Genomic DNA, 25,135 nt, shown 5'->3' on the forward strand with positions numbered 1-25,135 from the left:
CCATGGAAAAGCTCCTCATAAAAATATCTACCGTTCGGAGTCGGCTTGAAACTGTAGGTCCCTCCATTTTTGGAACAACATCAAGACGCACACCACAAATAGGAGGAGGAGCTCGGCCAAACACCCAAAAAGGGATAACACGTTTGCCCAATTTCGTTCTGAATTTGCCTTACCGCTTAGCGCTTTTTCAATGTCTTCCATAGTTTGCGTGTCTTTGAATACATTATCACCACTTTTTCTTAAAACTGCTTCAGTTTCACGCAACAAAAAGCCGGACTTTCTCACAAGCAAATCAATTATCTTCTTATCTTGCTTTGGAGAGGTATTTCCTTTTTGGACCTAAAACACACGAATTCTGTAGAAGCTGTCCGGGTAAGGAAGACACGACCTCGCACCGTCTGTGCCATTATCTTGCACTAGCCAGACGAAGGTCTACTATTCGAGGTAGACATTTTTTTAATGAATTGGAAGATCTCAGCTCTGCAGAAATCAGAGATATTCTAGAATTTTCAAAACGCACACACTGATTTTAGGAGAGATAGGAACAAGTTCCCTACGCGGTAACACAACGGGCTATGAGCCTGAGTGCGTCCCACTGCTTCAACCTACCCTAACCTCAGCTTGTTGAAACTTGCATGTCCTTTTCCAGTCTTACTTTTACATTTCTTTAACCCTCATCAATTTTCTTGTGAATCCAATTAGCCCTTCTAGGGAGGCTGTACCTAAATAGTTTCTATTATCAAAGAAGTAGCTGCCCTGCGAAGTTACTTCAAATTGCGTGGAAATCGCACAGGAAGTGCCGAATAAACTCGATATATTCCTCATATTTACATATCTCGCAGAAATCGTTATACTCTGCTCTGAACCAGTAGGCGATGTATTTTTCTTCTTCATCTGGATTGGTGTGATAACCCCTTACGCGATTTTGGACGAGTTTAAAAAACGTGCCAATCGTTTCTTTCTTGTGCTAACCGGCGCCAGTTGGACACACTAAGTGAAGTCAAGTCCTTCTCCACCTGGTATTTCGAACGTAGAGAAGGCCTTCCTCTTACTCTGCTACCACCAGCTGGTACCGCATCAGATACTTTCAGACCCGGAGCGTTTGTATCCATTCGGACGACATGATCCGGCCAACGTAGCCACTGGATCTTTACTCACTGGAGGCTGCTTCCATATGTAGAAGTCCACACAAGAGGGGAAAGTCACTGATTGTCATTTACCTGGGAGTGGCCAGGACGATTCTTGTACATATGGTTCAAGCAGCTCACAACTTCCGGGCTTAACCCAAGTGTCCTCTGATTAGCTTCCGAACACCCGTTCGAGAACGAGCTGATATGAGAGGGAGAAGCAACCCAAGATAGCTGGTTGTGCGCTGGATTTGGAACCCGCCACGAAAAAATCCTTCCCAATGAAAATACAAACAAAGCCTCGGATGAGAACTGCCTATATTTCCGAAAGCTCCGTCCTTTTCGTCCATCAAATGCTGGTGAAAGGAAATGCAATGCTCTGTAGGAAAGGGAATGCAATGCTCTGTATAAGTCTATCTGCCATAAATAGCTGCTCTAGTCTTTTCTTCAATTTATGAGTGCATTTGAACTTGATTTCCAAGTCCTTTCTCAGTTCCCATTCCCGCGTACTAGCCAACTTTCTTATTTTCCGAAACTTAATACATAAAAATGCTGCGCTGTTGATGAGATCCGTGCATCATTATTCGATTTTAACATTTTTAATACATTTCGAACTACTCATTATTAACCCAAGAGCCTTGACCGCGGCCTGGCAGCCTACAAAGAAAGCGACTTTAGAGGGAGCGCGGAGCACATCGGTCGCACAAAGTTTGACGCCATACTTTGGTTTGCAAAACAGTCTCGTGCCTTTGGCATCATTAAATTTTTAATATCACAGCGCTATTTTGTATGCAAATGCGTTCATTTGGCTCCTAATTCAGCTTCATTGCAGCTGCTGTAGTTTTTCATTTGCTATTTCAATTTCAGCAGCGTAGTTTAGATTGCGCTTTTTCAATTTGCAAATTGCTGTCAAAGCTTGTCAACTGGCGTGTTTACTTTGCCAGAATATTAAGACAACTTCATTTTTACAAAAGCACTTGACATTTATGTTATAACAAAAAAAACGAAACGAAAAAAAACACACACACACACACACTGATAGATAGACACATTGCGTACGTTTTAGTCAAAGCGTCCTTTTGCTACTTGATTTCAAGTGCTGCTTCTGCGTTGCGGAAAATGCTACAAGTTATTGGTCGGCAAAATTTATACCATATACGAATAGCATAGCAATAAAGTCTATTTCTACTTACCCTTGCATGGACAGAATCCCTTGCACGCTATCCTTATGGATGTTGAATGTATGCAGTTGTGGTAATCCAATCTGCATAGCGACGAGTAGGTGCGGTTGTCGGCGCCACATAAGAAAGTCGGCTTTGCTACTGGGCATGGCTTGCAGTTGCTGCAAGCAAACAAAATATATTTTCACAAAAAGGCAGACAGGCGCATCAGCAGCATCGGAAGTGGATGGATGATAGCGAGGATGTAACGGCACGTTCAGTGGCCACACAGCAGCGGATAAGCGACGAGCAGTAGTTAACCAAGTAGCAGAATGGAAGAAAAATAAATGAGAAAAGGGAGAAAGAGAGTAAACGTGACGTTATTGAACAGTTGAAAGTTGAGTGCAGGAAATCGCCATGGCTGTGGTTGTGGCGTGCAGAGTGAGTGAGTGAGTGGAGTAGTGGAAAATTAATTTCTTATGCAAATTATAGTTTGTTAGCAAGTAAGAAATGTTGGCAGCGCCAGTCAGATGCCAGCGTTCACTGAAAATATATCACACACACACATACACACATACATTCCCATATGCACAAATATGCATTCAATACACAAAAAAAAGATACTTAATCTTAATTCAAATTGGCCGTTTTTTAAGCATTCTTAACAGATTTTTCTCTAAATTTCACAAGGTGTCATAACCATGAATTTTTCCAAAACATTTTCAAGTATGAATTTTATAAAAATTTGAGGCAGTGTTTTGAATTCTCAAGACTTTTCGAATAATCTGTTTCGCGATCTTTTTTTTCAACAGAGCCATTCATAATTAAGTGCCTATGGCCGCGCTTTATGGAATTTGTGAATTACACTACGCAGCAAAATTAACACTTTTTCTAGGTATTAGACCAAAGCAAGTTTTTTTAAGAGATTTAATTATAAGTATATTACAATAGTAATTTCTCCAATTTTCGAAGTTAGCCTCCGTAATCGAAATATGTATATTCGAAGTTCAAAATTGGGGCTTTAGTAAAAGATCATTTAAAATTAATGTGCGTAAATAACTAAAGGAGAAAATATATTTCTCCGATTTACGAAGTTAGCCCCTGAAATATGGACCTTCGAAGTTCGAAATCGGGGATATAGTAATAAATCATTTAAAATTAATGTGTGTCAATAACTAAGGAAAAATAGACCTTCGAAATCCGAAATTGGAGCTTTAGTAAAAAATCATGTAAAATTAATGTGTGTCAATAATTAAAGATGTATAGTAAACATATTTTTTTCCGATTTTCGAAGTAAGTCTCCGCAATCGAAATATGGACATTCGAAGTTCGAATTCACGGCTTTAGTAAAAGATCATTTAAAATGAATGTATGCCAATTATTAAAGACGTAAAAATATTTCTCCGATTTTCGAAGTTAGCCTCCGCAATCGAAATATGTATATTCGAAGTTCGAAATTGGAGCTTTAGTTAAAGATCATTTAAAATTAATGTGCGTAAACAACTAAAGAAGAAAATATATTTCTTTTATTTTCGAAGTTAGTCTCCGCAATTGAAATATGTACCTTGGAAATTCGAAATCGGGGCTTTAGTAAAAAATCATTTAAAATTAATGTGTGTCAATAACAAAAGAAGTAAAAATATTTCTCCGATTTTCGAAGTTAGCCTTCAAAATATGGACCTTCGAAGTTTGAAATCAGGGCTTTAGTAAAAAATTATGAAATCAAGAAAAGCTATTTTCCGATGTTCGAAGTTAGCCTCCAAAATTGAAATATGGACCTTCGAAGTTCGAAATCAGGCATATAGTAATAAATCATTTAAAATTAATGTGTGTCAATAACTAAGGAGGTAAAAATATGGACCTTCGAAGTTCGAAATTGGTGCTTTAGTAAAAAAGTAGTTAAAATTAATTTGCGTAAATAACTAATGAAGTAAAAATATGGGTGTGCTCCGTTTAATCCACCTTTTTAAATAATATATAACATAACTCATTGCATTTGAAGAAAAGTGTAAAATTTAGTAAAAAAAAATTTCTTTTATAGAAGCAGATTAAAACAAAACAAAAACCTAATACTTAAAAAGGGGATATTATGAAGATAAATTTTCCAAATCTACTACGCGCTCTTCAATTGATTTTTTATTTTTCCTGTATTGGTAATTTTTTCAAATACTCGCATGCAAATGGCAGGAAAATGCAAAACACAGGACAAATTTTAGAAATGAAAAAACTTTTATTTTTAAATTAACAAATTTGTTAGAGCCCATATCTAATAATTTTTGTTTCAGTTTTAAATTATAAGTTTTTTAAAAGAAAATAAGTTGATCTTAATTTTATAGCTCAATAGCTGCTATTATTTTATAAAACAGTTTTTTTATTACTTGTTTTTTTAAATTATTTTTATTTTAGGTTTTTAAATTTTTTTTATAAATTTATCTTAAAAAAATTAAAATTCATACTACTCAAAGGCTACTTCTTTTTCTTCTGTTCTTCCGTTCCTCAAACCCTCGTGGGACATAGGGCATCAACCACGCCTGTGCGCCATCTTGTGCGATTCCTGGCAATGTAATTTAATTCGCTCCGTCTCTTCACGATGCTTCTAGCTTTCCTTTCGACTGATAGCCTTCAAGTTTCCCAGACTTGCGACCAGAATTTGCAAAAGGATTATACTGCGGTGATTTTGAGACAATGTATTTTTCGTCTTTTGATCGAGGCACAAAAATGAAGCAGATAGCGCGGATTGGCATTTGTAAAACTGATCTGAAATCCCGTCAACGCCGGCAGTTTTATTATTTGGTAGCGCCTAAATGGTGCCCTTAATTTTCTTAATGCCTGAGCGAAATCGATTCTCTAATGGCTATATTACCTAATAATACGAGTTTTTTGTAATTCTTGTTCTTTGTGCTTTAAATTTTAAGTTTTAACATTTTTTTTATAAAATTATCTTAACCTTATACCCTCTAATAGAAAAATGCAAAACCATGCTATAGCTCAATGGTTTCTATTATATCTAATAGTAATTTTTTTATTTTTATTTTAAATTTTATGTTCCAAAAAATTCAAAAATAAAAACCAGAGAAATCTGCTATTAGTAAAATATATCGTTAATCAGAGAACGCGTGAGTGTTTTCCTTACCCTAACTTATTAAAATATTTAAAAATTTTATGCGATTTACGAATCGCAGTTATTCCAGAGAAGTATTAACAAAAATACATTAACAAATTTGGTCCTGTTATGGCATAATGGGTTTCTCCTTGATATGCTTCAGATTTGCATACTGCCACTGCTTATCAAATTTGTCCGAAACTTTAGCTTAGTCGCTCCCATCATTCATCTCAAGCGCAGGCAAGACCCTTCCATCAGCTCTTTACTGACAACTTAACGATTTTGCATGAAGAAGAGTGAAATAATCCCCGCACGTGGCCTCGTAAGTATATTTTCACATAATTAATTTCAACTCCCCGTTCTTCTCCATTTAGACCCCTTCGTTCTTCCTGCACTCCATTCACTTACTCTAATGCCATGTTTGAAATGCTATAAAAATATTGTGCTCTTCTACTTAATACATACACGCACGATTTGCCAAAAATTTGCATACACTTAAACTTATATAAGTAGTTTTTACGCACTTACATGCATGTGTGCGTGTAAGCAGTGCACATGAAACTTCGCAATAAGCTGTGTTGGGTAAAGACATGAGAAGTGGCACATTGTCACTCTCTTCTTTCACCACAAACCGCTACTCCTACTCTCCTCACAACCATATGTTTGTCTATGCAAGCCAGCTCTTTGGTACTTAATCTTCAATTTTGTTATTGTTTTTATAACATTCTAACGGTTGGGTTGTTGTTCTTGTTTGGTTGCTGTGACCACTGCAAAAATATTTTATGCCATTTCACTGGGTTCATTGATGCTTAAAATTTTGTTAGCAAACGCACATTCACAATTTTGCTGTATTGCTTTTGCAGCATCTCGAAGCAAATATTTATTCAGTTATTAGCAATATAATTTTTAGAAACAGTCCAGTGCTTTCCAACTTTCAGTGGCAGTATCATTTTTATTCTCCAGTACTCCACTCGCATCTGCTTCCCCTACTCATTTCAAGAATCTTTGTTTGTGTTAGTGTTAGAGAATGTAAAGTAATGTATATGCAATTGTTTACTAGAAAATTTTGAACAGTTTTCAGAGCTGATGAAGCCAATAACGTCGACTATATGGAGCTACAATAACTGCGGAACAAACCGACAGCCGTTATCCTGTACAGCTTTGTTTGTGGTGGTTTCTTTAGGATGTGAAGAGCCATTCGAAATATGTAAATATAATAAAAATGAATAATAAGGCATAGAAAAACTGGATGTTGCCCAAAAACGCAAGTTTTAGAACAGCGAGGCTCATCAGACGTTCCTTTATATAAATAATATTTTTGACATGATAACGTCTTATAATTCGATTTAGCCGGCTGCACTCACGAAAAAATGTGTCGTTACCTTGCTTATTTACCGTTACCTTGCTCATTTGTCGTTACCTTGCTCATTTGCCGTTACCTTGCTCATTTGCCGTTACCTTGCTCATTGCCGTTACCTTGAATGAACTGCAAGCGAAAGCGCGGAACGAACGACAAAGCAAACAAAGCAAAAAAGCAAACGAACGGCAACGTTCGACATCTGGCTCTATCCTACTTGAGTGAGCATATATATGTATGTATATGCGCATATGTAGGTATATAAATTCACATACTTGTATTTGCACATGCCTTCTTTCTGTGTGAATGGTAATGAACCATTTCTCTGTTGAGAATAGGACGATGATAGAAAAAGTAGGAAATGAAAGGGAGTGTTTCGAGTGTAAAGTGTCTTGAAAAAGGCAAATCGATGATGGTGCCTCTTAGTGTTGTTGACTTATTAACGTCTGATGCACAATCGAAATTGAAGATATCTTTCATGAATTTGATAAATGTTTCGTCATTTTCCACGTTTGTGTAAATGTAACATGACCTATTCCATTGCAATTCCATTTACCTCCTCCTCTATATCCATACAAAATATCTATCAAACAAATAAAATTAAAATTTTGTTTTGAAAATTGCAACCATTCCATCAATATTTTCTTATGACGTTGTCACGTTAAACTATCGTCAGTAAACCGACTTTACAGACAACCTCTTCTTTTTTTTTTAACGAGGAGGAAGCATCGAAAGCCGGTGCGCCGTCAGTGTGGGGCTTTAACTCGAACTAAACCTCCTACCGCCAATGTACCGATCCCCTCCGGTATTACACGGCACTAGACTCTGCGTCAGCTACTATTCTCATGCAGTCCGCCAAAAAGTTGAATCTTCCCAATGTTTTGTCTTTTTCACAAGGAAACCTCCCAACTGGGGACGGGCCTGCTCATCGCATCTCACCGTACTTGTCTCACGTCGACTTGAGAGTCTGTTTTTTATCAGGTTTCGTCTGTTTAGCTGTCGCTAGCCTCGTAGACGTCTGCGTGCTTTAAAGCATGTGGCACATCCTGATTGCTGACAAAATCTTGTCTGACTCATACTTTGAAGTCATCGCGATGTCGACTATATTTCTGGCGTTATTGGGTCTTTTAATAATGCGGCTAAATCACGTCTGCTAGTCGCAAATCGTTGGCATACAAAAAATGCATGCATTACTTTTCCCTCTTCATGACACACTGACCAAAAAAGCCGACTCACGTAGCCTAAAGCGATGTAGTTACCTCTGGGGGCAACCATGACCTGCGAGGAATTGTGTCAGCTGGAAGCTAAGCTCTCCCTAACTTCGACTAAGCCAACTTCCGATGTTTGGGATGAGCGTAACGTTCCACCTTCCTTTTGTCGAGTTTTCCCAATGTTCCTGCCATTTTAGTAAGGATGCAGCCTAATCCCCGATATGTTAGTGTGGCCTTGCTCTTTTTACACGTATGCTCTCGCTCGTTCTTCCGCCAATATAAAGGTTGCCAAAAAAGTCTTGCGGTATTTTTATTGAATTTTCAATTGTTCATAAAATTGGTTATAATAATGCGATTTAAGTCAAATATGCGCCGTTTTGTTCGATGACGAGCTCCCAACGAGATGCCAACTTCATAATGCCCCTCTTATAGAAGCTCGCTTCCCTATTGTCAAAAAACTCGGAGAGCCAATTTTCGTTCGCCATGGACAGAAATAGGTGGTAATCACTTGGTGCGAGATCCGGACTATACGGTGGATGCAAAAGAACCTCCCATCCGAGCTCCCGGAGCTTCTGGCGCGTCACCAAAGATGTGTGTGGCCTGGCGTTGTCCCGTATAAAGTCAATGAAGCTTCGTTAAAAGTAAAATTAAGTACTGTCTTTATATGGTCAGAGAAGTTTTCAATACAGTTCAGCCTGTACTTTTGTCATAGTCGACATTTTTGAATGATTTTTAGAGCCTTAATTAAAAATTTTTAAATACGCTGAGTTTTGTTTATTGAGGTGAAATGGTTTGCATTTCTGCTGCCATTTGCTTGCAATTCTGTTTCCAATTTGATTAACCCCCCTAGAATCAATATCTCGAAATGAACGTACTGAGGTACTTACATACATACCTATACACATATTTTATTCATCGATGATGCTTCACAAATAGTTTACTTTCACACTTTTTACATATGACTGACATTACATGAATGAGAGCAGCATCGCTGGCGTGAGCACTGGTAAACCCGCTCTCGCTATAAAACTTAATGAAATGAGCGGCTACGGGTTAGGGAAAATTTGAGTTATTGCAGGTTTGCAAAATAAACAAAACTTTAAATGTCAGTTGACAGCTGACGGCAAAACGACACGAAATTAAATAATTCACACACATACATACATCCAAGCGCAGTGTATTGACGGCTAAAATGGGAAACTTATTTGAAAAGTATGAAATATGTATGTTTGTACATACATATGTACATACACGGTTATGTATGTGAAAAATCGTATAAAGAGGGAGAGGAAATGGCCATGGTGGAGGTGATGGTGTAAAAAAACGTTGGGAGGGGAGAAAATGAAAACTGTCAATTGTGAAAAAGTTTTTGAAACAATACTTGAGGGTATGGGATTTTTTCTATTTACTTAAGCTCGTTTAGATTCAGCGAGGGGAAATGGCAAGCAACAAATCAATAGAAACTCTAAATAAACAAGTATGTATACACTTTTTGCAGAAATGAACTTACAACGAAACAGGGTGGAACTGATCGATTTCGTTTAATCGACATTTTGGTTGGGATGGCATTTGTCAGTTAACATTTCAGAGCACTAGAAAATATTGATGCTGTGAGGCAGAGCTTTGCTAAGTTGCCAGAGGTCGGCAAAGCTTACTCGTGCGATCAGTCACTCAACGCACGGATTTTTACGCCCTTAAAATCAATCGTTCTGATACCAACGTAGTAACATAAGCAGTGGCTTTGCTCGTAATTTTCTTATGCAACAGTGGACGTATAAGAATAAAATTATTTAAAAAAATATTTAAGATTTCAAATGCGTTTGGTGAAATGCAGTGCCTTTTGCGCCACACATCTATTAGAGAAACGCTTGAATATAACTGCAATAGAAATTATAATATTTTTCATAGAGATTTTTATAATTTTCAGTGAGTCTGGAGCGAAAATTTGTTTACTGAAAAAAAATTTTTTTTCCTTTCAAAGTTCAAAGAATGCATTTACGAAGAAAATAGGAAAAGCGTTACTAAGGCACGAACTTCATTAAAAAAGACGTAATTGCTTTAAATATTGTTGAAAAAGAAAGACATTTTTCAAATGAAATCTATGTATATACGTTTTGAAACAAGATTTGCAGGAACTCAATTGCAGGCATGATGTTGTTATTCAAAATATTTTTTTGCCTCCTAGGATATCACATACATGGAATAGGACATTGAAACTGAAACTCAAAATACAATTAATTCATGCAAGGCTTGGTCATTTGTATCGAACCGTGGATTCCATTAGCGGTTATATACAGTTATATATATATATATATAATTGGCGCGTACACCCTTTTTGGGTATTTGGCCGAGCTCCTCCTCCTATTTGTGGTGTGCGTCTTGATGTTGTTCCATAAATGGAGGGACCTACAGTTTCAAACCGACTCCGAACGGCAATATTTTTATGAGGAGCTTTTTAATTTTTTTCAAATACATTCGGAGGTTTGCCATTGCCTGCCGAGGGGCGACCGCTATTAGAAGAATGTTTTTCTTAATTTTTGGTGTTTCACCGAGAATCGAACCTATGTTCGCTCTGTGAATTCCGAATGGTAGTCACGCACCAACCTGTTCGGCTACGGCGGCCACCATTATATACAGTTAGAAGGTCGAAAAAAGCGAATTTTCCAGAAATTTTTCTGAGAAAACTTTTGAATTTATTGATCTTAAATTTTTTAAAAATATTATGTTATTTTTTAACTGTATTCAAGACTCAGTATTAGTAAAAATATTTATTTGGTAAGGAGCTACAGCTGATCTCCGGGAGCTGCTCTCATATAAGACGTTTTGCGGTGACCCCTATATCTCTGAACTGGATGCTCTGACATTAGGAAACCACACACCAAACATATTTCGTTAAAGTAATGTTAAATCTAGTAATTAATCGAAGGAATAACCAAAATACATTTTTTTGAAAAAATGCGGGTTTCTAAAAAAAAAAATAAAAAAAAAATCGAATTTTGACCAAAATTTCTACCTTAAATTGTTCATATAATAAAAACAAATATTTATCCGTGAGAAAAATCTTCGATTAATTACTAAAAATGATTTAAGAAGCTCGTGTCGTTTAAAGTTTGCCTTGTACTTTCAAGCACTCTGAAACACCTTTTCAAATTTGCGTGTAACTTCAAAAATATTCACCGGAGCGATATTAAATTCTCTGTGTCTATTCTTAAATATATGTACATTAAGAGAAATATATATAAAAAAATCGATTTTTTGAAAATTCCAACTGTATATAACCCCTTAACGTATAATATTTAATTAAATTTCTTTAGAAACTTTTTACGGAAACGTGACCGGTAAATTAGTGCTTGACATCGTTTATGAAAAACTTCTCTCTGAAGTCGAAATACGTAAATTCGCTGGGGTATGCACGGATGGATGGCGGCCGCCGTAGCCGAATGGGTTGGTGCGTGCTTACCATTCGGAATTCACAGAGAGGTCGTTGGTTCGAATCTCGGTGAAAGCAAAATAAAGAAAAACATTTTTCTAATAGCGGTCGCCCCTCGGCAGGCAATGGCAAACCTCCGAGTGTATTTCTGCCATGAAAAAGCTCTTCATAAAAATATCTGCCTTTCGGAGTCGGCTTGAAACTGTAGATCCCTCCATTTGTGGAACAACATCAAGACGCACACCACAAATAGGAGGAGGAGCTCGGCCAAACACCTAACAGAAGTGTACGCGCCAATTATTTATTTTTTTTTTTATGCACGGATGGTGCAAATTGCAAATGGTATGATTAGCAAAAGAGATGGTTTTGTATGTCAGCTGAAAAAATACGATTTTATTGTTTTTCCTTTCATAGCGTAATTCATTAACTCTCTCTGTACTCAAAGTTTCCAAGTAATTTTTTTGCCATGCACTGCAGAAAAAAAAATTGTAAAATAATTATAAATAAATCATTTTTAAAAATCACTAATGTCAGATTATGATTTTAAATGTTTATTTTGAAAAGCAAGTCGAAATAATAATCCTACGTAGCGATATAATTGAGTTCTCGAGAAGTTTAGATAACAGTTTGTACTCGTATCCTTTACTCAAAGAATTTTCTTTATAGGAGGAAAGAAAAAAGTGATAATGCCTTCTACGTACTTTTGCGAGCAAATTTGTTCTAATTTCAAATTTATTTGTTTCAATCAAAGAAATAAATTAAATACAAGCCATTTGACAAAAAAAAAAATACATCTAACCAGAAACTGTCCCAAGAGTATAAATATTAATAACACTGGATCACAAATTTCAACTTTTTTTCTGCACCAGAGACGCCGTTATGAAATTCCTATGTAAAATCACCGTCTGATTCCGAAAATCAAGGTTATTTTTTATTCTATGGTAACGTTTTTGAGATATTTACGAATTACCGTTATTTCAAAAAAACAAAAAATTGGGCCCACTTAATCATATATATCTCGAAAACGAATTGAGCGATTCCAAAACCGTTTAAAGCTTTTAAAAGGTAATAAAATTTGCTATAAACTGTGTGTAAAACACTTTCTGCTAGGTCCTGCAGATTCAAAGATAACGAACTATCATAACGGATTTTTTTAATTTTTTTTGTAAAAATATAAAAAAATTTGTACTTTGAGAGAAAGGATCTCGAAAACTGTTTACTTTTTCGTGTATTTTTTGTTTTCACTCTAAGCTCTGTTTTATTACAAAAAAAATAAACTTTGATTAAACAAAATCGATGAACTAATACAAAAGTTACAAGCATTCAAGTAAATATATCCATATAGTAAAACTTAAGTACCCTACAAATAATAGCATGTGTACATATAATTCTTAAACTATCTATTTAGGCGACATATGAAATTTATTACACCAATGAAGTGGAGGGAACCAACTTGCCATTCAACGGACTGCTATATTTGTACTACAAAAGTATTTGGGGTAGGAAAGTCTAGAAAAGTAACCTATGCGAGCATATCTACAGTGTCATTACCAGAACTAAATTCAACGGAAGCTACATTGCCAGAATCAAATTTAACTTTAGTTTCGGCTCCAGTTTCATTATCAACAGCAGTATCTGATTACGCGGCATCATGTTGTACTGAATTGCAAACGGAAAACGAAAGAAACCCTTTGTCACAAGCACAACTCACTGATTGGATAAGGGATTTGGAATTGTCAAAAGAAAAGGCCGAACTACATGCCCCTCGTATGCAACAATTTAAATTTGTTTCATCCGATGTTAAGGTAACATATTATAGGACTCGTCACGAACAATTCTCCCAGCACTATACGAAGAAGGACAGTGTTTGTTATTGCAAAAACATTGCTGGTCTATTTAAACAGTTTGGTAAACCATATGATTCAAAAGAGTGGCGATTGTTCATAGACGGCAATTAAGGCTGTATTATTGCATATTGGCAACCAAAAGCCATCTATCCCGATCGCGCATGCAGTAAATACGAAGGAAACATATGAGACAATGCAAAAATTGCTTAAATTAATTAAATACGAAGAACATGATTGGAAAGCTATGTGGTCTACAATCTGGATACACAAAATACTGTTGCTTTCTATGCAAATGGGATAGCCGAGCACGTCAAGACCACTACATCATAAAGGATTGGCCAGAACGAATCGAGTTTCAAGTTGGGGTGGATAACATAAAATACTCACCACTTATAAAAAAGGAAAAAATAATTCTACCTCCACTCCACATCAAGCTCAGCCTTATCAAAAACTTTGTCAAGGCTTTGGACAAAGAAGGCGAAGCTTTTCATTATTTGAAAACAATCTTTCCACAGATTTCAGAAGCAAAAATATAGGAAGGGATTTTTGTGGGGCCGCGAATAAGGAAAATAATGGCCAATACCCATTTCAAAGAACTATTGTCACCAGTGGAGGCAGCAGCGTGGGACTCTTTTGAAAAGGTCGTTACTTCTTTTTTAGGCAAACACAAAAGTCCTAACTTCGAGCTGATACTGAACGATTTAATCAAAAACTATGCGGAAATGGGTAAATAAAAAACACATATAAGACCGTTTTCCCAGTTAACTTTAAAACCAAACAAAAAACTTCAAAGCAAATTTTTAAATTTACATGAGAATATATAGCCCTTAATCTGAATTTATTGCCCTGCTCCGAACAAACAAGAACGACCAAAATTTGTTCTGAATTGGAAGATTAACCCAGCTTAAGAAAATTATATGCTAATGTGTCACTTATGTATATATCTAATTCCCTTTTTAATTTTCTTTCAGGAGTAAATATGTCTTTCAAAATTCATTTTCTGCACTCCCATTTAAATTTTTTCCCGAAAAATCTTAGCGACGAAAGCGACGAGCATGGCGAAAGGTTTCACCAGCAAATGAAAATGATTGAAAGTCGGTATCAAGGATTCTGGGATGTCGCTATGATGGGTGACTACTGTTGGTTTCTCATAAGAGAAACCGATCCTTATATAAATAAGCGTCAAAACAAGACACATAACTTTTTCAATTATAAAATAAGATCATAGAGTTAAGACAGAGTCATATGTACATATGCTATTATTTGTAGGGTACTTAAGTTTTACTATATGGATATATTTACTTGAATGCTTGTAACTTTTGTATTAGTTCATCGATTTTGTTTAATCAAAGTTTATTTTTTTTGTAATAAAACAGAGCTTAGAGTGAAAACAAAAAATACACGAAAAAGTAAACAGTTTTCGAGATCCTTTCTCTCAAAGTACAAATTTTTTTATATTTTTACAAAAAAAATTTAAAAAATCCGTTATGATAGTTCGTTATCTTTAAATCTGCAGGACCTAGCAGAAAGTGTTTTACACACAGTTTATAGCAAATTTTATTACCTTTTAAAAGCTTTAAACGGTTTTGGAATCGCTCAATTCGTTTTCGAGATATATATGATTAAGTGGGCCCAATTTTTTGTTTTTTTGAAATAACGGTAATTCGTAAATATCTCAAAAACGTTACCATAGAATAAAAAATAACCTTGATTTTCGGAATCAGACGGTGATTTTACATAGGAATTTCATAACGGCGTCTCTGGTGCATTTTGGCTGTAAACCAGTGTAATCGATAAACTACGTTTTGAAGTATTTGGTTTATTTGTCGTCAATTTAATTTTCTTTAAAGAAACTCGGATTAAGTGCAAAATAAATGGTTTGAAGTATTCATTTTTCATTGTTGACACATTTGGTCTTTAAATTTTACTCTTTTCTCCACTGTACAGTTTGAATAATCTGTGCGCAACCAACTTATTCGCAAAGTCACTTTTCCCACCTCTGCTCTAGATACTCCTATGTCCATATGAGAATTGGTGGCTTACTGTTATAAGAACTTCTTGTGAAAGGCCATGCGAATAATCGAACATACAAATGTTATATGGTATTTTCAGCTCAACATTCTATGAAATTTTTGTTGTAGCAACGTGTGCTAACTACACAGTCCTGCGAGGTTGAGTTTCTAGAATGGCTGTACTTGTTTCTTGTAGTTTTTTATGCGCTGAAAACGAATCTGACCTTCAAAATGCTCCATCACGTCAGGATTTTTGGTAAATGAACCCTAAAAGGTCACAAAATGGCCATTTTAGCCATTTTTGATAATTTTTTTTGGGATAGAATAGGTAGCCAATAGACGTTATACCCAACGTATACGTAACTGAAACTGTTAATTTTAAAATGTCATAACTTTTTTTTTAAAAATCGTACAATAATTTAAAAAAATGGGTTTTAAAGCTAAAGAGTTGTACTATGCGACCTTTTCGTCGAAAATTGAAAAAAAAAAATTTTCTATCCCAAAAAAATTATCAAAAATGGCTAAAATGGCCATTTTTTGACCTTTTAGGCTTCATTTACCAAAAATCCTGACGTGATGGAGCATTTTGAAGGTCAGATTCGTTTTCAGCGCATAAAAAACTACAAGAAACAAGTACAGCCATTCTAGAAACTAAAAAAAGTTAAATTTCGCAGGCCTGTGCTATCATTCAGAATAAATTTAATTCAATTTTGCCTGCTTAACAGAAAATGTTACGTTGAGAGTGAGAGCCATGCTTACAAATGTATCATATACATTCTTACAGAGCGCTTTCAGGCGCAACCAGAGACATGCAACTCTACGAACAAAAGAAGAAGCAGTAATAAAGTTTTATGGGGAAGAATTTTCGTGGAGAAAATTATTTGTTCCTCCATTTGTACAATAAAAAGTCTAAAAATTTAGCAAAAACATAAATTTTTTTTTATTTATGCAAAAGCACCAACAGCTACTTGTTGCCAATAACTTTCAGTTGCGTTGGAAATGGTTGGAAGTTTTTAAACTTAATGTATTAATGTATGCGGGGCACCGCGGCTAATTGTTTATGAGTTACCGCGGGCAACTGGTCTGATACCAAACTACGAACTACTTCTAATAACATTTATTTTATATATAATTCTTGCAGTGTTATGTATATTGTGGACTAGATATGTGTTAAAAAGAGCACAATTTAAGAAGTACATAACGGCACGTTGAGTTTAATGAAACAATTAGAGTAAAAATACGATCCGTCGTCTTAAATATATTAATACCCATCCCGCATGTAATGTGTTAACAGAATTCTTAGCTGCAGTTATGCATCTGATGGAACTCTGTATAGAAGATGAGATATGCATGTGCTTCCATATTAGAGGCATGCATGTATGTATGTATGTATGGAACTACCACCGAAAGCACTCAATCGATCTTGAGGGAAATTCTGGTTTTGAAATTATTATTTTTTATTTTATTTTGTAAAAGCTTACAAAAAAAAACACAGACTAATGCAGCGCTAGCTTCGGCTGCTTTCGGCTGTAGCTTTGGAGTTTCATTAGTATTGCTGTGAGTGTGTGTAATTTTGTTGAGAGCCGCTAGCAGGCGCTGGAGTTGACGATCAGATATGGCTCAATTCTGAATATAACTGTGGACTTTCCACAAAACAACTTATAGGACTTTTAGAGGTTTCATTTTGAAGTCGATAAATTCTGATTTACCAAAAATAAAAATAAAGAAAAATATATTTTATTCAACTTATATGAAGATGGTTACTTCTCCACGACCATAAATGATTAACTGTTCAAATATTCTGTTCTAACAAGGTAAAGTACCCAGGTCTAATCCTTGACATAAGCTAACGTGGAAGCCCAACATTGAGGATAGTATAAGGAAGGCAAAAATAGCCTTTTATAGATGCAAGGACGCTATTGAAAAAAGATGTGTCCTCTCGCGTAAAGTTGGCTTTTGGCTCTAATAACACCATTATAAAGCGAGTTTTGTTGTATGAAGTCGTTGCTGGTGAATTTCACTAGAAAGGATGGCGTCGGTGATGTAGCTGCAGAGAATCCAAAGGTCAGTCCTCATTGGAATCTGTGTGGCGCTTCGGACTATTCCTACTCTAGCGATTAAAGCAATGTTAAATGTGGTACCTGTAACCATTGCAGGCAAAACTGCTGCAACACGTGCCGCAATTTGACTGAGAAGCTCAGGCTACTAGCTTCACCTCAATTGCGGATACTAAAGTATGCCTAGGAACTTTGGGTTCATCCCTATGACGACTGATTAAAGGGCATCCCTGTTTAGTTCGAGCGGAGCATTCTCCACTTACATTCCTTCAAGGGAAGAAAGGGCGGGGAGCAGCATTTGAAGGCAGGCCCTGGTGAACCTGTTAACGAATGGCTCAAACTTGGATGGAAGGGTTGGCGGAGGAGTATTCTGCACGGAGCTCCCCATCCGACTCAAGTTCAGGGTACCGGACCACTGCAGTGTATTCCAGTCAGAGGTAGCGTCAATTAAGGAAGCAGCTGATTGGCTGCTCACCTACAAAGTAACTGTCCCGGAGGCTAATAGCTACTCCGACAGGCAAACGGAAAACAGGGCCCTGAGCTCGATGGTGGTGCACTCGAAACTGTTTGGCAAATGCCTTACTATACTTTCGATAACATCGGAATTCCTCGATATAATACACATCTGGGTTCCTGGTCTTAACAATTTTGCAGGAAACTGCGAGGTGGATGAGCTGGTAGTTACCCCGCGAAACGAGAGGATCGGAATTCCGTGGACAACCTGCGGTCTGCTCCTGCAGAGGTGGGCTTCCCGTCAATCAGCGAACGCTGTGCAAGTACACTTATCTTTCGGGAAATCTTTCTTACCACGAGTGACGAGTGGATCAGAAGCGCTCGAGAGATCTGCTGAAGTAAACAAAATCAAATTTCGTGGTTGCCTTCACAAGAGAACAAGACTCGGTATTACTTCGAGTCATGATTGGCTAAATTGTATGAGAGATGTGGTGGAATCACCCCGCACCTTCTCCTGGGCTGCCCTGGTGAAGACTTAAGTATCTTGGCTCTCATCTCTTTGCAACGCTTGCTGATATAGCAGGCATTGATATGAAAACTTTGATGCATTTTATCAGCAATAACAAGCGGCTCACATCACCGGATACGGAGGTGATCGAGGATCAGACCAAGTACTTCATGTCATCAACCACCAGTCGGCAAACTTGCGTATCGGCATCCACGCCACTGTTGATAATAATTATTTTGAAGTTGTAATAGACTTCGGTTATTTTGCATTGAAAATACCAGCATTGGAGTTCAAGGGAGAACTTCTCTTGCCAACAAGTGCTACTTTGGACTAAGTAGGCGATTGGATAGTAAAGTTCTCTCTCGACGAAAAAAACTAACACTATTTAAGGCTCTCATGCACTGAAGCTTGGACGATGACAATATCCGATGAGGCGCCACTTGGAGTGTTTGAGAGAAAGATTCTGAAAATTTTTGGACTTTTGCACGTTGGCGACGGCAAATATCGTAGGCGATGGAACAAGGAGCTGTATGAGCTTTACGATGACATAGACATAGCGCAGCGAATAACGATCCAGCGGCTACGTTGGCTGGGTCATGTCGTCCGAATGGATACAAGAGATCCGGCTCTGAAAGTATTCGATGCGGTACCAGCTGGTGGTAGCAGAGTAAGAGGAAAACCTACTCTGCCTTGGAAAGATGAGGTGGATAAAGACTGGGCTTCACTTGATGTGTCCAACTGGCGCCGGTTAGGGTGAGATAGAAACGATTATTTAACTCGGTCAAATTCTCTTAGGCGGCTAGCGCGCCAATCAAGAAGAAGAAAGCGTGAGAAAACACAAAACAATTTTACTTTAGCGGTACATCAGAAGTGGAGTGGGTTTTTGCTAGTAGCCTATAAATTTCAACATTGTTTTTTTATTTAAGAATTATTGCCATGAAGCATCCTGTAAGTAAACTCAACCAGAATCCACAAAAATTTGTAAAAGCACAAAAATACTAACCAAATAAATGAATAACAAAAAAGTTGTCATATTGAATTTCCATTATTGAATTTCGGTGTTTGCTATTTTTGGTGTAGTGTACCTATGGACGTATGTGCAAATACACTGGCGCTGGCAAGCAGCAAATGTCGCGTAAACATGGGAGCGGGGTCCCATGAACACAGGATGAGCCTTAGCCAAACAACAGCTAGAACAGCTGTAATAACAACAAGGCTGCGGAGCAATAACGAAATTTCACTGCGTTGGCACAAAGTACAAATATTTCCGACCACTGAGTTCATTTGCACAGAAACCAAAAAAGACGCTAACAACTTTTATAAACTATGCGAAGTACAGCCAAGCAGACAAAATAACCAAAAAATATCAAATTCCAACAAATAAAATACAAAAGAAGTTATGTACTACAAAAGTCAGCGTGTCGTTTCGTTGTATTTTCGGTGGTTTGTTAGTGGCAGTCAAAAACAAAACAAAAGAAAAATTCCAAAAAAATAAAAAATAAATAAACGACACAATGGCATATTAGAAAAAATGGTTAGCGAACACAAAAACATAAAAATTTCATATAGAAAAAAAATTACAATGAAACTGTAGCTAAGTGCCACACAGCAAAACAAAAAAAAAAAAAAAACCAAAAAAGAAATATTAAAAAAAAACTAAAAAAGTAGCAACAATGTCCACAATAGTCACTAACATTTCTAATTGTCACTGTGTGCATTGTAGTTGTCCGTTAGGGACACTCGTGCGCCACGTAGAGACGCAAGCAAACACGTATGGACATGGAGACAGATTTTAGGTCAGCACACAAGTGTGTACGTGTGTGTGACACACATACATTGTGTGTGTTTGTTTATGTGGTGTGTCTATAGAGAGTCTCCCCCTGGCTTGTTTGGCTTGGGAAAGTAGGTTGAAATGGCTATAATAACACTGATAATGGAAAAGAAATACTCGTAACATAATAAAATTGGAATTTTCCCTTTTACTGCTCCACTTTATGGAGGCAGAATTTAAAGGTGGAGTTAATTTAAAAGTTGATGCGCCGCATGTGGCTCCCTCTTATGTATTTATGCGGGTCAAATAAGGAGCGAAATAAGGGAATTTTCGTGTAAAAATTCCTAAAAAATGTGATCAATTGATGGGTGATCAATTGAGAAAAATAAAACAACGAAAATTCAAATTGATTGGGCAATCTTTACTATTTTTTTGTCGAACCATTCATGACATTTATTTTTAATGGCAATCCTTTTCAACAGTTGACTGCAATTGCGCCGTATTTCGGCCATCCGTAAGCACCAATTTTGAATGAGTCGCTGGGAAACATCGGCCGGTATCTCGTGAATACCTATAGTAATGTTCGCTTCCAATGTCTCAATCGAAGCTGGTTTATCCAAAAAGCATTAAGGTAGTAGTCTGGTAACTTATTTTGAAAATTTCGAATTTCGGTTTTTTACATATTTTGAAAGTGCGATATATTGGTAATATACTGTACAAATTTTAGACCGAAATTCGAAATATTGACGAAATACATGAGAGCGGCTCGTACTTGCGCGGCTCAATTGCTAAAACTTTAAACGCGTTTTTCTCAATACAACGTTTTTCCGGATGGCCGTCGTGAAAACAAATTTTCTATCTAACGGATTGAGCTGAAATTTAGATATGTTTTTCTACACATCAACAGTTCTGGCGGGTAGTAGATTAAATTTATTTCGTCCCTAATTTCCATTTTTTAGTCCGATTTCCACTTTAAAAAGGCAATTTTCTTACGAAGTCCGCCATTTTGTTATTTTTTGTCAAAATCATTTGATCTTACTACCCGCCAGAACGACAAGCACACTGATTAATAAGCAATTTGTTTTTTCTGTTTCGGATGACCACAAGTGATGAAATCACGCCGGCCAGCTACTGTACCTCTTTTTTTTGCTGTTTGCTGCAGTGTACAAAAATAGTATCAAAACATTAAAAAAAAATAAATTTTTTTTTGTACACCTTCTGATACCTTTAATAACATATCAGAAAATCAAACCGATTGAATTTTATTTTCCCTTCCAAAAAATGTCCCAAACATGGCCTCAAATAACGTGTAAGTTACCAGACTACTACCTTAAGATTTTACATACCTCCACTAATAAAACTAATAAAACTCCAAAGGTGTGATATCACTCGATCTTGGTGACCAATCCACTGGACCGAGACGAGGGATAAAGCGACGACGCAGTAAATCCACAGTGCTTTACGACAAGGAGCACCGTCTTGCCGTCTTCTTGGAACCAAATATTTTGGAGATCACGGCCTTCAATTTCCGGCATCGGCATCAAAAAGTTCTTTATCATGGCACGAATGCGTTTGCCATTCACAGCTACATTGGCGCCAGCTGATTCCTCCAGCCGATAGGCCACACTAAACGATTGTTTTCAATGGATGTAATGGCTCTTCTTGAATGGTTTTGGGTTGTTATTCAGCTTGATATGGCGATTCTACTATTAAATCGAAAGTTGGTCTCATCGCTGAACAAAATTTGGGTCCTAAAATGCGGATTTTCGGTGAGTTTTTTAAGAGCCCATCGACTGAAATGATGATGCTTCGAAAGAGCGGCCGGCTTTAAGATTTTTGCGTAACATCGCATAGGTAGTGACATAAGATAGCCAAAGTTGTTGAAATCGCCGTCGAATCGATTATTCAGGGTCTTCGACAAAACTCTCATTTACACCCGCAATATTCTCTTCACTTCAGGTTGTACGTGATCTAATCAGTCGAGTATCATCCAATAATATAAAATTGTTTTCAATTTTGCCGATGTTTGCCGAATAGTGCGTTCGGTTATGTATACCATAAGTTGGCCTGAGCGCGTGATGAACACTTTTCACAGAGCATCCATTTTCGTAATAGAATTTTACGATTTGTAAACGTTGTTGAGACATAAATCTGTCCATGATCAAATGTCAATGAATAATGAACAAAATTATATATTTAGTTTGACAGTGGTCACGCGTGATCTGTCACAAAACCCTATTGGAAAAACCAGCTCCAAAAACTATTTCCCTTTATTAATATGACTTTTAAACAAATTTTGAGCAAGAAGTGTATTTCCGATATATCACAACTCTAAATGCAAAAGTGACAATTTGTTGTGAAGCCCCTTCCCCATAATTAGATATTCCTACTAACTCAGCTCAGCTGGAGGTTTGTGAATGAAACAGACCAACACGAATCAGGATTCAACAACTTTTTAAAAACACATTACGTATTTAACCCACGTCCAGAATTTTCATTCAAAATCGATTGTTCTTTTTTTACAGATTATTATTCTTTTTAGTTTTAGGCGTATTTCTGTGGAAGTCGATTGTAAAAATTCCCCATAGGTACAAAGTTATGGTAGAAATTATAACTGCATGACGAGAGTTTGATGCGCACAGGCAGCTGTCCCTCGTTTGAGACGCGCGACTTCAACCCAAATGCACTTGAAAGCTTACACTCGTTTTTCTCGAAAATCCTTTTTCCGGCACGGTCTGCATGACAACTCATACAGTTTTGAATATTTTTTGTTGTGGTTTTTTTTTACTTTTTATTCGAAAGTGTTTTCTCTATAGTCTGTCTAGTCGGAGTTTTGATATTTTTATTAAAAAATTTATATAATATACATAATTAGAGTGTGGCATTTATGACGTCAAATGCATAGTTTTTTTTTAATGCCGTAAATTGCAAAATTTTTTTAGATTAAAAAATCTTTCTTGACAGACTATAACTACAACTTTCTTTTACAAGAATTTTTTTTCTTTTTATAGACCCATCAACATTTCAAGAAGAAATGATGCACACTCTCGAGTCACTTTTTTTCATCGTACTTTGCGTCACGTGATTTTTTATATACTAATGTTTTTAAAGAAAAGTTAAAATAAATTGTTTTACATGGTTTAAGTACTAATAAACAATTTATACTTTTTTTTATATTTATTTCTATTGTTATCCCTTTTCCCAGTTTTTCTTTTAGCACAAAAACCCCCTTAAATAAAAATTAGATCGAAACTTAATGCTGAACTACAACTTTAAAGTGCTATCCTTAATACAGTGGCTATTTTTCCTTGAGTGCTTGGCACACACGCATTAGTCCCTTGTAATGAGTTTTCATTAGCCGAAAATTTTGAAAGTTTCCAAATTTTTCATTTTTCACCCCTGTGCAGGTCGTCGGCATCACAATATTCGCTTTGGAGGAGTTTATGACACACGGAGACGCTCTTTCACCACTTAGTTACAGTCCCGCAGTAGATATTTAAGAAGTTGCGTATACGCAGTGCTGGTCGAAGAGTACGAATATTTGTAGAGCACTTCGAAGCAGAGCATCCGATTTATTAAAGCATGGATAGTAATGCTAATTAGAGTGACATTAGCCAGGCCCAATCCGGTCAATTCCAAATAACTCAGATCATCCTCTGATTTCTCAAAATAACGAAGATATCAGTTCATTGCCGTTCAGCTCTAAAACTTCTTATTTATACTTTACTATACTTTTTACTTATAAGTACAATAAATATCCCAAAACGCTAGATTTTGTACTTGAGTCATATTGTATTTCAAAGAAATTGACCTTTTAAAGAGTTGTTGATTTCAAACTTAGGTTCGGCACTCTAAGTTAACTCGGGAATACTAACGGGCGGTTAAATTTTAAGGGCCGATGTTGAATGTAAACCATACCTAAACGTCAAGTTTTTTCTGCATTTTATTCGACATTTTTCAATTTCAGACTAACTCAATTTGAATCATGGAAAAACATACAATCAAGCAACGCGTCAAAGTTATTCAGGCTTATTATGAAAACGGGCGTTCAATTTTTTCCAATTTTCGAAGAAAATCATCTTCAGTGACGATGCACATTTTTACCTCAGTGGATTCGTCAATAAGCGGAATTGCCGCATTTGGGCGAATCATAATCCAAGAGTGATTGCCGAAAAACCAATGCCCCTACAAAGAGTGACTGTTTGGTGCGGTTCATGGGCCGGCGGCAGCATTGGGCCGTATTTTTTCCAAAATGAGGCCGGTCAGGCAGTTACTGTGAATAGTGTTCGCTATCGTGAGATGATAACGAATTTTTTTTGGGGCTCGAATTGGAAGATATGAATGTGGACGATATGTGGTTTCAACAGAACGGTGCCTATTGTCACACAGCTAACGAAATAATGGCTCTTTTGCACGAAAAATTTGATGACCGAATAATCTCACGTCGGTGCGATGTCAATTGGCCGCCAAGATCATGTGATTTGACCCCGTTGGACTTCTTTCTTTGGGGTTACGTCGATACAACAGCAAAAATTCAAGAGCTAAAGGATGAGATAATTCGACACATTAACGGCATAGAAACTCATTTATGCCTCAGCGTCATCGAAAATTTGGACCATCGGATGGAGGTGTGCCGCCGAAACCGCGGCGGCCATTTGGCCGATATTTACTAATATTACCATAACAAAGAGAAATGGCAATAATTTCCTAAAAAAATTGTATTTTATTCAAAATCAACACCGGCCTTGAAACTTAACCACACTTAGTTAAGCTCTAAGACGGTTGAGATAACCGTAGATATACTTAGTATGACAGCTTAATTAAGGATACTCTTGAACTGGACTTTCTCATTCATTTTCACTCCTTTGTGGCTAGCATTCGCATACACAAATATACATAAGGAAGGTCAGAGCTGCAATTTTTTGGCTATCAGAATTATTAGGTATCTCTGCAACTGTATGCACATGCATCTGTAAGCACTTAAACATACATTTACATGCATTCCATTCACATGAAATTCTCTTTTTCAACGTGTCACCAAAACGTAAATACTACTGAATAGTTGAAAAACTGCACACAGTTCGCCATCTCTAAACCAC

At 36.7% G+C, this 25,135-nt stretch overlaps 2 protein-coding genes across 2 annotated transcripts in view; one reads left to right on the plus strand and one right to left on the minus strand.

The window, feature by feature from the left end:
* Positions 1-25,135, minus strand: part of LOC129238131 (proteoglycan Cow) — a 131,150-nt gene that overhangs the window by 68,872 nt on the left and 37,143 nt on the right. Inside the window, exon 5 of the mRNA XM_054873171.1 lies at positions 2,321-2,469. Within this exon, the coding sequence (XP_054729146.1) occupies positions 2,321-2,469 (149 nt within the window). The remainder of the gene's footprint in view (positions 1-2,320; positions 2,470-25,135) is intronic.
* LOC129239140 (uncharacterized) lies at positions 12,632-14,969 on the plus strand. Its single transcript, XM_054874464.1, has 2 exons — positions 12,632-13,961; positions 14,207-14,969. Exons 1-2 carry the CDS (start codon positions 13,808-13,810, stop codon positions 14,461-14,463), a joined length of 411 nt encoding a protein of 136 aa, XP_054730439.1. The 5' UTR covers positions 12,632-13,807; the 3' UTR covers positions 14,464-14,969.

The sequence above is a fragment of the Anastrepha obliqua genome, chromosome 1, assembly GCF_027943255.1.
Source record: "Anastrepha obliqua isolate idAnaObli1 chromosome 1, idAnaObli1_1.0, whole genome shotgun sequence".
Classification (NCBI taxonomy): Eukaryota; Metazoa; Arthropoda; class Insecta; order Diptera; family Tephritidae; genus Anastrepha; species Anastrepha obliqua.

Coding starts and splice junctions, on each gene's coding strand:
- LOC129239140 (XM_054874464.1), top strand. CDS start 13,808: ATGGCCAATACCCATTTCAAAGAACTATTGTCACCAGTGGAGGCAGCA. Junction 13,962..14,206: donor CAAAAACTATGCGGAAATGG/GTAAATAAAAAA, acceptor ATTTTCTTTCAG/GAGTAAATATGTCTTTCAAA.